Genomic DNA, 15,165 nt, shown 5'->3' with positions numbered 1-15,165 from the left:
TGAAAATACTTGTTAGTAATGATATATGGAAGAAAAAAGCTTGTTTTTTTTTTTTCTCGTCTGTCACATTAGAAAGAAGGATGTGCACACTCTTTCCTGTGTTTGTGTACACGACCACGTGCGTGTGTGTGTGCGCATGTCTATTCATCTGTGTATTTAAGAAAGAGAGAACTTCTCCAGGTCAATGTGTCTCAGAGTCCCCTGACTCTGGGTGGGTCTGGTATTTTACAGGGTACTTAGTCTATATCATACTGTATCTGTGTGAGATACACTAGCGGCTACTATTCTTTCAACAATCCCATTATTCATACAATCTTAGATAACCTTTAAAATGGAGCTATAAACTACAGCCATAATGATCCACTCCAGGAAGAGATGTACTGATTTCCTCATTCACACACACACACACACACACACACACACATAATAAAAGGGATACATTGCAGTAGAGTAACAGTGACATACAATCCTTTGTTTAGCTGATCATGTTTTTTTTTATTCACTAATAGGATCAGTTGGTTTGCACAAGGAAGGCTTGTGTTTTATGCAAATACATTATAAACATTCCATGGATTTGAAACATGACGGATATACTCTGCTTCCTGGTTATTTTTAGACATTTATCAAACACTCACATCTACTGTTATAGGGATTTGATCAGCTTGTGTTGTAATGCGAATGGGAGACATTGGGAGTGGTCACAGACAGGTGTTTGCAACCAGGTTTCCAGGACAACTGCTGCCGTAGCAACTATGATTAGTGATGTCACAGGATACTGTCTCACAGGAGGGTGGTAGAACAGGCACAAAGCGCTTTAATTAGCTCGGCCCTTTAATTTGGGGAATCTAGGTGTCGTACTAATTCATTAACGAGAGAGATCTTAGACTTAAACTTTATGATTTAAGACAGATAGAAATAAACTTTTAAAGTAGTTCAAAATATATTAGTCATTGAAGCGCCAGTCATTTTGGTTTTAGTAATTTAGTAATCAATAGAAAAGTGATTTTTTTTTTCTTCAATTATTCCAAGAGCAGTTGTACATCTAAATGCCTTCAAAACATTAGCAAGCACATTATTATTATTATTATTATCTAGGATTGCCTTATTTAAAAAAATAAATGCATGCACAGTTTGGAACAACATGAGGATGAGGAAAGTTTTTCGGTTTTTATTGCTCAAGAACATGTTAAACCATAATTTATACTATATCCTATACTAACCTATACCTAGGATCAGGATTTTTGCAGCCGATACCAACTACCGATTTCTTGTCATCATGAATGGCCGATCCCGATCATTCAAGCTTTATAAATAAGTGATATGTAAACTCTCCGTTGATTGTCACTGATGATGATCAGATATTTCTTTCAATTTTATTATTAACTTAAGTTAACTTCACTCAAATAACACGCTTGGCCAGCTACAGAGAAACTATTAAGTGACCAGTCCTGAGTGGGAATGTAGCATTTTACCAGCATGGTTAGCCAGCCGTTCTGATTATTCCAGGCTGAGGACGGTTTGTAATGGTGCCGTGCCCAACCAATCTCAAGAGGAAATATAACCGGAACCGCTCCTTACCGTTCTTTAAACCGTTTGGCCTGTTGGTGGAAGAGCAGCTCAGCTCATCTATCGGATTCAACTGCATTTAAATACGGTTTTCAATTCAGAAACTTGGCAGTGTGTATTTAACAGCGTGAAAAATACACTGTAAAAAAAGTCTGTAAAAATAGGGCACAAATCACTCTATAAATATGAAGAAATTTACACATTTCATTACATTTTGCATTATAATAATTTAAAGCTGTCAATTGCAATGCGAGGTAAACAAAGCTGCACTCTTGTGAAAACTTAATGTTATAATCAATGAATCTGTGCAATGAATCTCAAGACTCTTTATTGACACAATACAAAGTACAGCAAAATCAGTGCAATCCTTACAGTGCAATCACATATAACTAGTGCAAACTAAACGTCCAATTTAAATATATATAGTCTAAGTAAAATTACCTAAACCAATACAATTCAAAACAAGTTTGGTCAAGGCAGTAGTGCAAATTAAGCCAGTTGTCTAAAGTACAAAATAGTGTTGACTATTGCACAGTTGTGGCATATAACAGAGGAGACGTAAGTGTTGCATTGTTTTGCATACTATTGGCACAAGTAGTGAGCAATCAAGTATTGCACAGATCTTTCACAGCAGATCATACAGGTTATTGCACAATAGGCAGTAAAGTACTGCATACGTTATTGCACGCAATGGGTGAGTAGTAAGTAACTGAATGAAAACAGATACCGAGTGCTATAGCCACTGTGGGGCTGATGTCAATGATGTCTTTTTGACATCATGTTTATGCTTAGTTGGTTATAATGAAAGGATTTGTGAGTGTGCAGAACTCGCTTTGAACAAAAACTCTGCTGTTTTGAGCAGTGTTGAGGGGATTGGGACAACTTAAACACATCTGATTGGAAGTGTTACACATTGCACTTGGTAGTGTTTTAAAGGCACAATATGTAAGATTTTTGTATTAAAATGTTATATTTTGTATGAACGATGTTATATATTTTGTTGACTTGTGTAAACATTATCCCAAATGTTTCCAATAATGTTTAAATCCAGAGAAATCAGCAATTTTAACCAGGACCAGGACGTCTGTGCGTCGCCTATCAATAACATCATACCCTCAATTTCCGGTTTTGTTTTGTAGAAACCATGGAAACACCGAAGACACGTCAATATATTATGTGTTTTATTAGACAGGCGAGCAGCTGTTTGGATACATTCATCGACAGAAAACTAATCATTGTTATACAGCTCAACACAGTGAGTCTATTCAATGGAAGTCAATGCATTTGCACCTATTTATGTGCTGGTCTGAAAACGAGGTGTTCAGACGCATTGTTGGCGTGTTGCTATTTTGAGGAACCGAAACAGACTGCGCCATTGACCAACTGAAACCTGGTCTAAAGTCAATGGTGCAGTATTTTTTTTGTTATTTAAAGAGCACGTCAGTAATGTGCGCCTATAGGCGTGTCCACTACGCGCGTACACTCTGCTTATTACACCCACAGGGATGCGCAGCAGCACACAAACTAGCCAAATATTAAAAATAAAAGGATAACACTGTAAAAGATTGATAATATTGTGTACACAAAGATATGGTGGAATCCGGCTTGTCCCGTAGATGGTCTGCTTGCGCGCTTTAACCTCGCGCACAAGCCGATTCGTTTGCACTCTTGAGACACGTTCAGTCTTTCTGCTTGCAAATTTCGTCATGAAAATAGCGAATCTGCCATGGCACGAGCGCAACTGGCTTTTAAAGGGAATGGGAGATGAGACTCTGGTTGGTTTATTTCACGTTACGCCCAAAACACACCTTTTACTCATTAAGAGTATAGGGACAACCTTTTTAGACCATGCGCCGACCATTTTTCCCATCGTTAAACTAGCAAAAGTGGATTCGGACATGCCCTAAGTGCACTTGCGTCCTGCGCTTTAGACCATGCGCTTAGATCGTTAAAATAGGCCCCATTATGTTTAAATCTCGTTTTCTTGGTTTACCGCGAGTACCATGTTTTACCATGCCTAAGATCTATCTAGCTCACTGCAATGTGCAACAAGTGTCTCATAGTAGCCGCATAGAAGCGAACACTCAGAGTAGCACTATAACATAACTTTCAACACACTCAAATGTATCTAATATGATAAAACAGTGCTGCGTTACCCCACATACGCATGACCGGAAGCGGCGTCTGCGGTATAATAATAGCTCCACGGCATCATCAAGCTACACCTTTGTTTTGAATAAGCAACCTCTAGCGGCAGAAATTACATATTGTTCCTTTAAAGCAGCTGGCTATCAGTGGGTACCGGTACTGAAGGTATCGTCAAATTAAATGATCGATTAAATATTTGGTTGGACAAATATTCAGTTTGGTGGCCGCCAAAATATTGCCAATGCAGGAAAAACCCTGGAGTAGCACCATGTTTAATCCACCAGCCTCTCAAATAGCGTATCACCCTGTGATAGATTTACTCACACTCTAAAGAAGAAACTGCCTCTGTTTCATCATCATCATCATCAAGTCAGCCCACGTTTTGGCTTATGATAGGAGCCAAGCCTAGAGGAGCGGTGTGAAAAACACCACTCAGAACAGATGATAAGAAACACCTGGGTTTTCACCACTTCATTGTAAACATGGGCTGTGTCCGAAATCACCCCCATGGCTCAGTGCTAAGGTTTATTTCTACTGGCCCAGTCAGGCCAGTGGTTAAATTTATTTAATAAATAAATAAAATAAAATAGGCCTAGTTATTTTCTTCATTATTTTTGACCCATAACCATAAGGTTGTGTGACACCAAAAACTACTAGCCAAACTTTCAAATATTCTTAAAGACAAGTAAACTGTCAGTAATAAAAAATAAGAACAAATAATCTAATTGCCAGCAATAGCACAAATACAATAGAACAAACATACTCTGCTTTTCTTGTTTTTCAGGTAAGTCCAGCTCCAACAGTAATTTTCAGGTTGAGGAAATGAATAAACAGCTGTAAAATAGCACTGCATATTCTTCACTGTATGAATTAAATATGGATTAATCCTTATTAAAGTTACAAAAGTTATTCAGTCAAGAGCAGTGAGTGATTTTTTTTTTTTCTTTGTTCTTTGTTGTTGATTAACATTAAAACAAAGACAGCAGCAGGTTTATTAGGCTGCTGTCTCTTTAAGAGCTGCACGGATCCAATATACTGTTAAACATGCGTTTTCTTTCTCAACCGTTTATGTTCACTTAAGATATAACAGACTATGTTTATTAGTATACTCGCCGTGACTGGCATTTTTTGACGTAATTTTGTTTGAAAATGTCCGTTCAAGCGCAAGAAGACCTGAAAGAGAGCTCAATTCAGCATTCGCATGCTGTCTGAGAAGTGGCTTTCTGGACGCGCACTTCGGATGTGTACATTCAAAAACATCTCGCACTATTAACTTGAGTTCTCTTTTGTGTCTTCTTGCGCTTGAATATTTAAATTGTCAAGGCTTACAAACACTTGCAAATGATAAACTTCCATGAAAGTAAGATGATATTTTTAGAAATGTCTGTTTGTTTGTTTTTTGTCCATTCAATGGAAGTCAATTGTCACCAAAATTCTAACATTCTTCAAAACGTCTCCCAATGCATTAAAATGCATACAGGTTTGGAATGACATGAGGATAAGTAAATTACAGAATTTTCATTTAGGTGAATTATCTCTTTATGACACTATTTCCTACAAAATTTTGTTTGGTTTTGATTGGGCTTAAGAACATGTTAAAAAATAATCTATAACCTAACCTCTACATATACTATTTTGTATATAGATGTTGGGAAACCATTTTCTTTCTATTTATTTCTAATTAAAAATATATATATTTAAAATTACTATTATTATTTTAATAGGTCGTGGTGCACAGGATTGTGTGAATTGTGTACAGTGGAACTGGGCCACCTCTCATCCACTGACCCTGGACTGATCCTCCACTTTTGACCTTTCCCCCACTCCTTGCAGTTCGAGGAGACCCAATGTAGTCAGGACACCGTTGATCTCACACCCACTTCCTACACACTTCCTTTATATTATTTTTGTAAAATAAAAGCCTCTGAAATGGCAGTCACTGGCAGTTAACTTTGGGCTCATGTATCGACTGCAAGATAATCAGTTTCGGAAGCTATTATCTAGTTATTTAAAGTGATAGCTCAAATACAGTTGTAAGAGTATTTAGGAGTGTAATCCACTACACAATGATATCTCAGTCTGAGTTTGAGTGAGTACAATAGAGATTTAAGAAGGCCTTTTCCTCATGATGCCACAATGAAACTATTCATTTGAACTCGGTGTGCACTCACACACACACACACACTATTCATCTCAACCCATAATGAACACACTGAAAACCTCCAAAGGAACTCTTTGCCTCCACATGTGTGCGCACACACATACACAAAATGTGTATCAAATTATATTGTTAACATAAAAAAGCCATTAGTTTGGGAAATAATCAATCAGACTTATACTGTGTCTATACTGACAATATAATCTTGACCCAAAATCTGCATAAATTTGGATATATCTAGATATAGGCCTGTGTATGTGGGCGTCAGTCTCTATTCCTCAATCTGACGCTAAACAATAACGTGCACCACACAAGAATGTCAAGAATGCTCCAGATGTGTCGGTGTGTTTTTATGTGTATATGTAGTAAAGAGGCAGTGAAGCTTCACTGGAAATATCTCTTCTGTTTACTGTATTTATTTATTTATTTAATTTTTACATATCCTTCTTTTTATTTCCATCCCATTTTTTACTGTCACTGAGGTCAACCAGTTTACTTAGTTTTTATTTCTACTTTTTTAAAAATAGTCGCTGTGTCCGAAATCGCAAACTCGTGACCATTAAAGTACATTCAGTATCGTATGAATGAAATTCAGATGTACTACATCCACCATGTTGTCACTGTCATGTGACCTATGGCATCAGTTACGTTGCTTCACTTCTATTCAAAATGTTTCATTTTTGTTGTAAAAAAATTTAGTTCATTTATGTATATAGCCGCTCTGGAGAAGCTCAGTTCAGTTCTCATATATTGTTGTCAATGCAGGCAGATCAATATTGTTGTTGAATATTAAATTAAATGTTAAATTAAATTTCCCCAACTAAGCAAGCCAAAAGTCAATGGCAACAAATGTGAAAAAAGACGACAAAGGCGGAAACGGCGTTATTGTGACAAACATCTGAGTGAAAACAGATTATCGGAAACCGAAAAAATGTTGGGTGGGGAACTTGGACTGGATTGAGGCAGATCTGAATGCAAGCTTGCTGTTGATTGTATGAAAGGGCCGTAGAAGCAAGCATGTCGTTTTTCTCTGGAAGACTGAGTTATGACATTGATTAAAATTATGTGGTAAAAAAAAAATTCCTCAGTGCATATTTACAAAATAGATAGGATGAATTTTCATTTAATGCCGACTTTAAGACCGATTAGTTGAGTACTTTTTAAGGCAACACACAGACTAGTGACATTTTTGAAAATAAGCATTTTTTCCCCCTTAATTAGATTGCATGGACACTTTTATCCCAGTTTGAATATTGTCTTTTGGAATTTAGTTTTCTTCTTTGGTGTCCCCCCTTTCTCTCTTTCCTTTGTTCATTCTCACAGTATTTTGTCACAGTAACACCCCTCTCCGTTTCTGTCTCTCTTGCATTCTGTATTGCTTTCCCTCTCAAGTTATTTTCAAATTGTAAACGGTTTTCGAATGTTCAGCTACAGATGAAACGAGGGTAAATGAATTCAGAGCTCATGACTGGGCAGAGAGAGAGAGACAGAAGGAAGGACAGTCATTTTTTTGGCCTCAGGGCTTTTACTGAGCTCAGAATCGCTGGCATTCTCACGAGCCACAGCAGTTGAATAGAGCTCCCTCTGTGTGTGTGTGTGTGTGTGTGTGTGTGTTCAAGTAAGCGTGACCTGAGAATGAGCACTGCTCAGTTATATTTTGGATTGAACAGCACAAGAGCTCATTTTAGTCTCGCGTAGCCAGACCTTCAGACTGACAGGCAGAAGGTCCGGACTCCCATCGTGGCTTTCATTTGTCATGGTTGGGGGCGTGAAAATGTCCCTATGATAACAGAACAGCGTGCATCTAATAAATTATTCATTCAAGAACAATGTGCAAGTTTACTGCAACAATGGTGCCGTGAACTTCACATACTTTTGAAAATCCAGCATTTAGTTGATCCTGATAAGGGCTCATTGTCACAATTGAAAACATGACTGCTGCTACGTCTTTGTTTCCAGGCGGACCGTTAATGAACGCAACACGCATCTCCAGGAAATCATGTAGATTTCAACCAATCAGATGACCACTTCAAAACTCCCGAAGTGTTTCCTATTTTTTGTGCCTCGTGCATCAGACGTTTAGATGGTTTAGTGAGCGTGACGTCTGAGGCTGAGACTAGGGTTGTCTTGGCAAATTTCTACAAGTGCTGTTCAGAGGTGCACTTATGTCTGTCCTGTGTCCTCCATTATCATAAATGTTTATTCATGACACGCATGCTTATTTGAAAAAGTGATCATCATCTGACACTCAAAAAGTAACTTAATGCAGGGATAGCTTTGTTGATTATAATGTACTAAACATAAAAATTAAATATAAAACAAATATTTGAGTGTAAAATCTGTTCATCAAAATTAATAATTACAATATTAAGGGTCATAATTAACTCATGATTTGTCATAACTGTGCAGCTCTAAATATTTATTATATTATTATTTTATATTATTACAGTGTGGTATTAGTTACCTATTATTATTATTATTATTATTTATTATAAATGTATTATTTTCTTGTTGCTACTACATTTTAAACAGGAATTAAATAAACAGCTTTCTCTATTTACTTTTAAAACAACTTAAGTTATTTATTTAGTACTTTTTAAATATATAAATTAAAAAAAAAGTGCCACATCAAGTTCATGGGTTCAATTCCTGTGGAAAGCACTAATGAATATGTACAATATTCCATGCACATCCAAAGCCAAATGCAAATGTAATATAAATGGATATGGTAAGTGCAAGTATTTGCACAACAGTTTGCAAACAGGATAAACATGTTTCTTTTAATGATCTAGTGTGTGTTTAGTTTTGGGAGCTTGTTTTAGGATTTTTAACGAGTGTGACTCAGAGATGGTGTGCAACACACCCTAAACAACCTCCCCGCCCCACAAATACAGAATACAGAGCTCTTTTTTGTTGGCAACATCATGCCGTTAAATCTTCCTCAAACACAGGGCTTTTAGACACGCTTTGAAGACGCAGTTACTATAACATTTAAAAGTGTCAGAACGACATCTGGAATCAGATCTGAAGAGAAGCGGAGTGGAATCTGATTGTTTACAGTGAACTCTCCAGTTAGAAAAAAAATGTCTTGACATTTACCACCCCCCCCCCCCCCCACACACACACACACACCGCTATTAGCTTTATACTTATAGACCGTTATATCTCAATAGTTTTCTCCACTTAAAATATTTCTTCTGACTTTTAATGTCTAATTATGTATCTGCATTCTGTCTTAAACAAAGTCTGTTATTATTACAGCAACAATCTTCCAAAATAACATCAGTGAAGGTCCCTCCAGCAAACTGATATCAAACAGACACTTTGACTCTTATTTCATTTAAAGGGATGGTTCGGAGTAAAATCAACCTAGGGTCCTTTGCACTATGACATTGAGCCAAACACCCCCCCAGAAGCCTTTTTTCCCTTGGCACGTGAAAAGCCTGTAAAAGTCCTGGCAGAAAGCGATGCATAAGGATGTAGTGTAACAACGAATTATTATTTTTTCCGAAGTGTTGACAACTTAGTGTTATCTAATAATTGTTATAAACTGGTACTACCACCAACAAAATATTAGTGCATTCCTGGAAATGGGTGTCGTTACACTACATCCTTATGCATCGCTTTCTGCCAGGACTTTTACAGGCTTTTCCAAATAACGGAAGTGACGTCGACGTGCGGGTTAGCGGTAGCATTAGCCATCAGGCAAGTGTTATTTAAATAAATTCCTGATGTACTTACAAACTTTCCAATGCCTCGTTTTATGAGTACAGAACCTATTTGTACTACTGTAGAAGTGTGGTGCCATTCTGGGCATTATTAGTGGGGTAATTTACGAGATACATCATAGGATCCATTAGCGCCTGCATTAAGCCGTTCGGCTCATATCTCTAAATAAACTCTAACTTTAAAAATGTTCAACCAAGGGAAAAAAGGCTTCTGGGGGGGGTGTTTGGCTCGATGTCATGGTGCAAAGGACCCTAGGTTGAAATTACTCCAAACCATCCCTTTAACAGTTCTGTTCACACCCCCTGGTGTTCAAGAATGGTAGAGCAACCTGTATTCCACTCCTGGGACTTATGTTCCTAACAAATCTCTACTGTTCTTTGATACACCAGAGATAGAAATCAGTGTCCGAGTGTGAGTCTTCCTGATGTCTTCCTTGTAGAACTGTCGTACACCAAATGTGGGGATGTGGGTAATAATAAACTATTAATAAATCAAAATATTTGCATTTACAATGCATTCAAGGTATCTGGGAATTTAACCTATTACCTTGACATTGCTGGCACTGTGCTCAACCAGTTACTATAGGAACAAACTAAATCTGCTAAAAAGCAATGAGTGATTTTCTTTTTTTGTTTTGTTGTTTGATTATAATTAATGACACAGACGGCAGCAGGTTTATTAGGCTCCTGTCACTTTTTGCACAGATCCAATATACTATTACACATGTGACTTATTTCCCAACTGTTTATGTTCACATAAGACATAACCGACAGTGTTTGAGTGAATACTCACCAAGCTGGGCATTTTGACACATTTCACACCCATTTAGGTGCAAACCTGAAGATCAAAGTTCACTTTGCATGTCCGTGTTCAACTCTTCTCGGAGCGTGTGCACAGAAAGTCGCTTGGGAAACAGAATCTCTTTCGCTGCTTAAAGCTGTTGTAATAACTTTTTATTATCGAGCAAATCCTGCAGTGTAGCAACAGTAGACAGTATTTTACGTCAATCACTGTTCTAGCTGATTTGGACGTTAAGTTTGGGTGCACCGCTGTGAAGGAAAAGAAATGCACTAAAATATCACAACCATAGTTTCGTGCTGTCATTGCTGTAGGGTCGCTGTTGTTGAAGTGTGTCCGCTCTCCGTAAAGACATTGCAAATTGATTGTCCTTTTCAAACAGACCTTTTCTGGACTGTATAGGCTTTAAAAGTGACCATCCATTTGTCCATTATGCCCTTTCTTACACTTTTTTTCCGCATCCTCATGCTTGGTCTCATTTTTTGTTTATCTTTCGATTTCCCTATTCTCATAATTGTTCCGCCATATTGCAACTCTTTATCACTAATTAGATTCTGTTTTTTTGGGGGGTAAAGTGTCATATGGTTATTAAAAGATTAGTTCAGATGAAAGTGTGGCAACTGACGCAAAACCTTCATTATACTAAAACCTTGACATTTCTTTTCTTCCTGTGGCCTCAATGACTCTGACATACTTCATGCGTTCTGTTTAGATGATGGTCTCTGTATCATGCCTTGTCTGCAAGTAAGACTACGCTACATGCACACACACTCACAAACATGACTGGAGAGAGTTTAGATGGACTTGTAGAGGGTAAGGAAGTTGAGGGGTGGGGCTTAGTCACACTTTCTTTCACTGACTTAATCTGTCGCTTTGGTTTTTTTCTCCTCCTTCTGCGTCTCACCCCCACATCGTTTCCGTTTTTTCGTCTTTCTTTAGTCGAGGGGGAAGCTCTCTCTGTTGTTTCATGAAGTGAAGTGGGTTTGATAAAGAGGCTTACGGCAGGGGGGGCGAGGTGGACTGACCGCCGCTCTAGAGGGAGATTTTATTAGCAGACTTTATCACAGTGCAGGGAGATAGAGGGTGTGACATGGCTTACGAGGAGGGAAGAAATACATCCCTCACAGAGCAGCACGACGTCGACGACGACATCCCACACCCAGAGACACCCAGAGAAGTGGTAGGCTTGCTAAAGACGGCCCAAATCCTGATCGTAAACTGGCTCTGAGATTTTGTTGAAGCATTCTCTATCATAAAGTCTTAGAGTCGATCTTTTTCAGTGAGATCATAGTCAGTGTACCAGAGCTGAAGTGATGTGAAACGTGTTGTGCAAGAATGCAAATCCGTTGTGCATAAACCATTTTGTTTTTCTTCAGTTTAAAGATGTGTTTTGTGACTTTAATCTTGTAAATTAATATTGTATTACATAAATCTATTATTTGTATTTCAAAATAAAAAAATATAAATACATTTATATTCCACTTTAAATAATTTTGAACAAAAAATGTGTAAAATGTATTATTAATGTTTATAATTATAATGTATTTTAAATGAAATAATTTAAAGTTCCTTTTAAAAATGATTTATATTTTTAGTTTTGACTATATTGATACGAAATGCTGCAATACTTTACATGTCAATTTGCACTTCCTTAAAATACACCATCTTTGGATTTCCAATTTTCTGTTGTTCCTGTCTATTTCTCTATTTGTTTCTCTTTTGTTCCCGAGGAGTTAAACTTTTCCTGTGTGGGCTGACATTTATTTTCTTTGTGGACCGCGTCCTCCCTCCCTCCCCCAACATCTGATATCTTTGCGAGTTGCATCACGTCATTTCCTCTCATCCCCCTCTTCCTCTATGACTCTCCCTTGTGCTGTTCTTCTGTCATTGTTTATGCTTTTCCTCTGCCTGACACTCTTTATATCCTGTCTCACTCTCTCTTGGGTCTTCTTTAGTCCTTTGTGAGAATTGATGCATGTGAGCTGACCCACTGAGTTGGCTTCAGATGTTGTCTCAGTTGAGATCTGATGACTTGCGTTTGGTCGAAATGGTCGAAAGGATGCTGTGGTTGTAGGCTTAAACCATTGTTGCTGAAGTCGTATCGTTGTAACCACATCAATTAGCGCTGGTGTCATCATGTCACAGAAAGAGTCCCACAGAAGAGTTTTTAGGGGTGTTTTTGCAGTGATCTGGTACTTCTGTCAGCCTCTGGATGTCAGCACTTTTAAGGTTGGAGATGTGGTAGGAATTGATGGATGTTTTAATACTCTATGTCCATATGTTTCTGGATATGTTCGATCTATATCCAGGACACATTTAGAAGTCTCACTAAATCCTCTAAATATGTATGTACCAGATAAACCAAATATAAATTTCATGATAAATGGAAAATTCTAACCTATTGTCTGAATAAAAAAACACTAAAAACTAAAATCAATCATTTTAAATGCTAATATTCTGAATGCACTATTTAAGCATCTCAACATATTTATTTTGAGATTTGTTAAAGATTACATTTAACAGTGTTATTAAAATATTAGTGTTTTTTTTATTTTATATATTAACTTTAAGTGACCATGACGGTGCCAATAGCCTCGTGGGCAGCGCGCCGACATATAGCGCAGTTGCGCTTCGGGAGTCACGAGGTTCGAGTTCTGGCTCGTGGACCTTTCCCTATCCCGTCCTTCTCTCTCTCTCCAACTTTGCTTCGTGTCAACAAACTGTAAAAAAAAAAAAAAAAACTTTTAAAAAAACTTTAAGTGACCATTAGTTGGGTAATCTAAACATAAAAAGATGGGAAATTGGCATGTATAATTAAATATACGATCTGCCAATAGTGATAAATAGAAAAATCAATACCGATATGGTACATCTCTTCCATCTCATGTTTTGTTTAACTGGCATTTGGGGTTAAAATGATCACATTTGACATTTTATAACTTTAACATTGTAAGCAACATTCTTTCAACCACATGACATTTAGTATAATAATATTTGTATATGATATTTTACAATATATTATTTTGAACAAATAAATGCAGCATAAGGGGCCGTTATGCAGAACACTTTTTTCCATTCCAATGCCCTACTTTTCTATTGTTTTTCTATGAAAACACGTGCTAGATGGGCGTGTATGACCATTGCGTTCGCGTCTTTTGCAGTCTCTCACACATGAGCCCCACGTTTTAAGACGCCACGTCAAGGTAAAAGAATTTAAACTTTTACACGCAGCGCCGCTCATCAATGTCAGTTCCAAAACAGTGGACCAATCAGAAGACCCTGGAGGCGGGGCAAGTGCTGCAAGCTTTTGTTTACAGTAGCTAGTTTGCAACTGTTTTAATGGTGGCATCGGACAGATCTCTGTTCTGTCGTTCTCTGAGCAGTGCCAGTTTTGATCAAGGTCAAATGCTCTAGCCAGTGAGATTATTTTCTTTTTTTCCATGTCAAATATAGTAGCTATCTGTGCTTCTGTTTGGCTATTTCCGTTATTGCACCACGTCTCAAAATCGCATCTTGTGATCCTTGCTTTCTGCGCTGCACTTTTAAAAAAAAATTAAAAAAATGTTTTTAGACACAAAGACTCGTTGTGTGAACATCAGTGAGCATAATAGACTTCTTTCAAAAACATTACAAAAATCTCACCAACTCCAAACCTTTGAGCTATAGTTTAGACGTAAAGTCAGATTAATTTACATATATTACCATTTCGTTAGGATTACCTGTGTAAACCAAAGCCTCGTGTGAGCTGGTCCTGTAATAAAGGGCTATTTTGATGCCACTGAGTCAAATCTTTCTCGCACTCTTCTTTTTTGCTTCTGTTACTGTAAATGACTCATCTGTTTTTTGTGCAAACTAAACTTTACTGCAACGGTCTAGTCACTGTAATCTACTTTATCTGTGGTAGAATCTCTGCCAGTGTTGAAAGTGTGTTTTTGCGATTACACACATGAGCCCCAGGCTCTCAGTGTTCATTTTCTCTTTGATCAGATAGCAGTTAGATCACATTAACTGAGAAAGGGTCTCTTCTTCAGGGTGTCTGCTGTAAAAAAAAAAATTTGGTCCGTTGGTTTGATTTGTGATTATGTGACCCCTTTTTGAGTTTCAGTTGCACAATAGCTGCAGGCTGCTATCTTGAGTTACATCAAAGACTTAAAAATGCAGCTGCTTCACGTTCCTCAAGTTTCAAACCAGCTATTTGGGTAAATTTCTAGTTGTAATAATTAATTAGGTTGATGTCATACAGTATCACACAAGGAAATGAGAAGCTGAGAATTAGAAAGCTGATGCCGTCGTCTCATAAACAATGAATTATACCCAACCGCACCGGGGGAATAGGCCACCGCTACTACAGTTTAGACCCTTTCTTTGCTCATCATTGGAATATTTTTTGGACATTTTACAGAACAAAGGCTACTTTTATCTTAATTAGTCTCAACTTAGTTTCAGAAAGTTTTTGTAATATTGTAATTGTAATTGTAATACTTTTATTTAGCAAGTGACAAATTATCACGATTATCAAAATTATCGCAGTTTTGTTAAAATGAGATTAAAATGTTCAAAAAGAACTGATACGCACACTGAAAACATTTCAACACGTTTTATATTTGGAAATCAACAAACACCAAATAAAATTGCAGCTCTACACACTTTTTTTTTTTTAAGCATACACTTTAAATTATATAACCGCCGTCAATATCAACGCATTATAACACTGCACATCTCTTCTATCACCCTGGACACGCTCTCTCGTTTCATTAAAATGCTAT

General features: G+C 37.3%; 1 protein-coding gene across 2 annotated transcripts in view; it reads left to right on the top strand.

The window, feature by feature from the left end:
- The window catches only part of pkn1a (protein kinase N1a), a 42,840-nt gene that overhangs the window by 7,812 nt on the left and 19,863 nt on the right, over positions 1–15,165 (top strand). Inside the window, exon 1 of one of the 2 annotated variants that reach the window (XM_079856829.1) lies at positions 11,337–11,579. The exons of the other annotated variant lie outside the window; for it this stretch is intronic. Within the exon in view, the coding sequence (XP_079712955.1) occupies positions 11,490–11,579 (90 nt within the window). The 5' untranslated portion in view covers positions 11,337–11,489. Of the gene's footprint in view, positions 1–11,336; positions 11,580–15,165 lie in introns of those variants that run through there. 2 annotated transcript variants of the gene reach the window in all.

This window comes from Squalius cephalus, assembly GCF_949319135.1.
Source record: "Squalius cephalus genome assembly, chromosome: 2".
Classification (NCBI taxonomy): domain Eukaryota; kingdom Metazoa; phylum Chordata; class Actinopteri; order Cypriniformes; family Leuciscidae; genus Squalius; species Squalius cephalus.
This window is presented reverse-complemented; position numbering and strand designations above follow the sequence as displayed.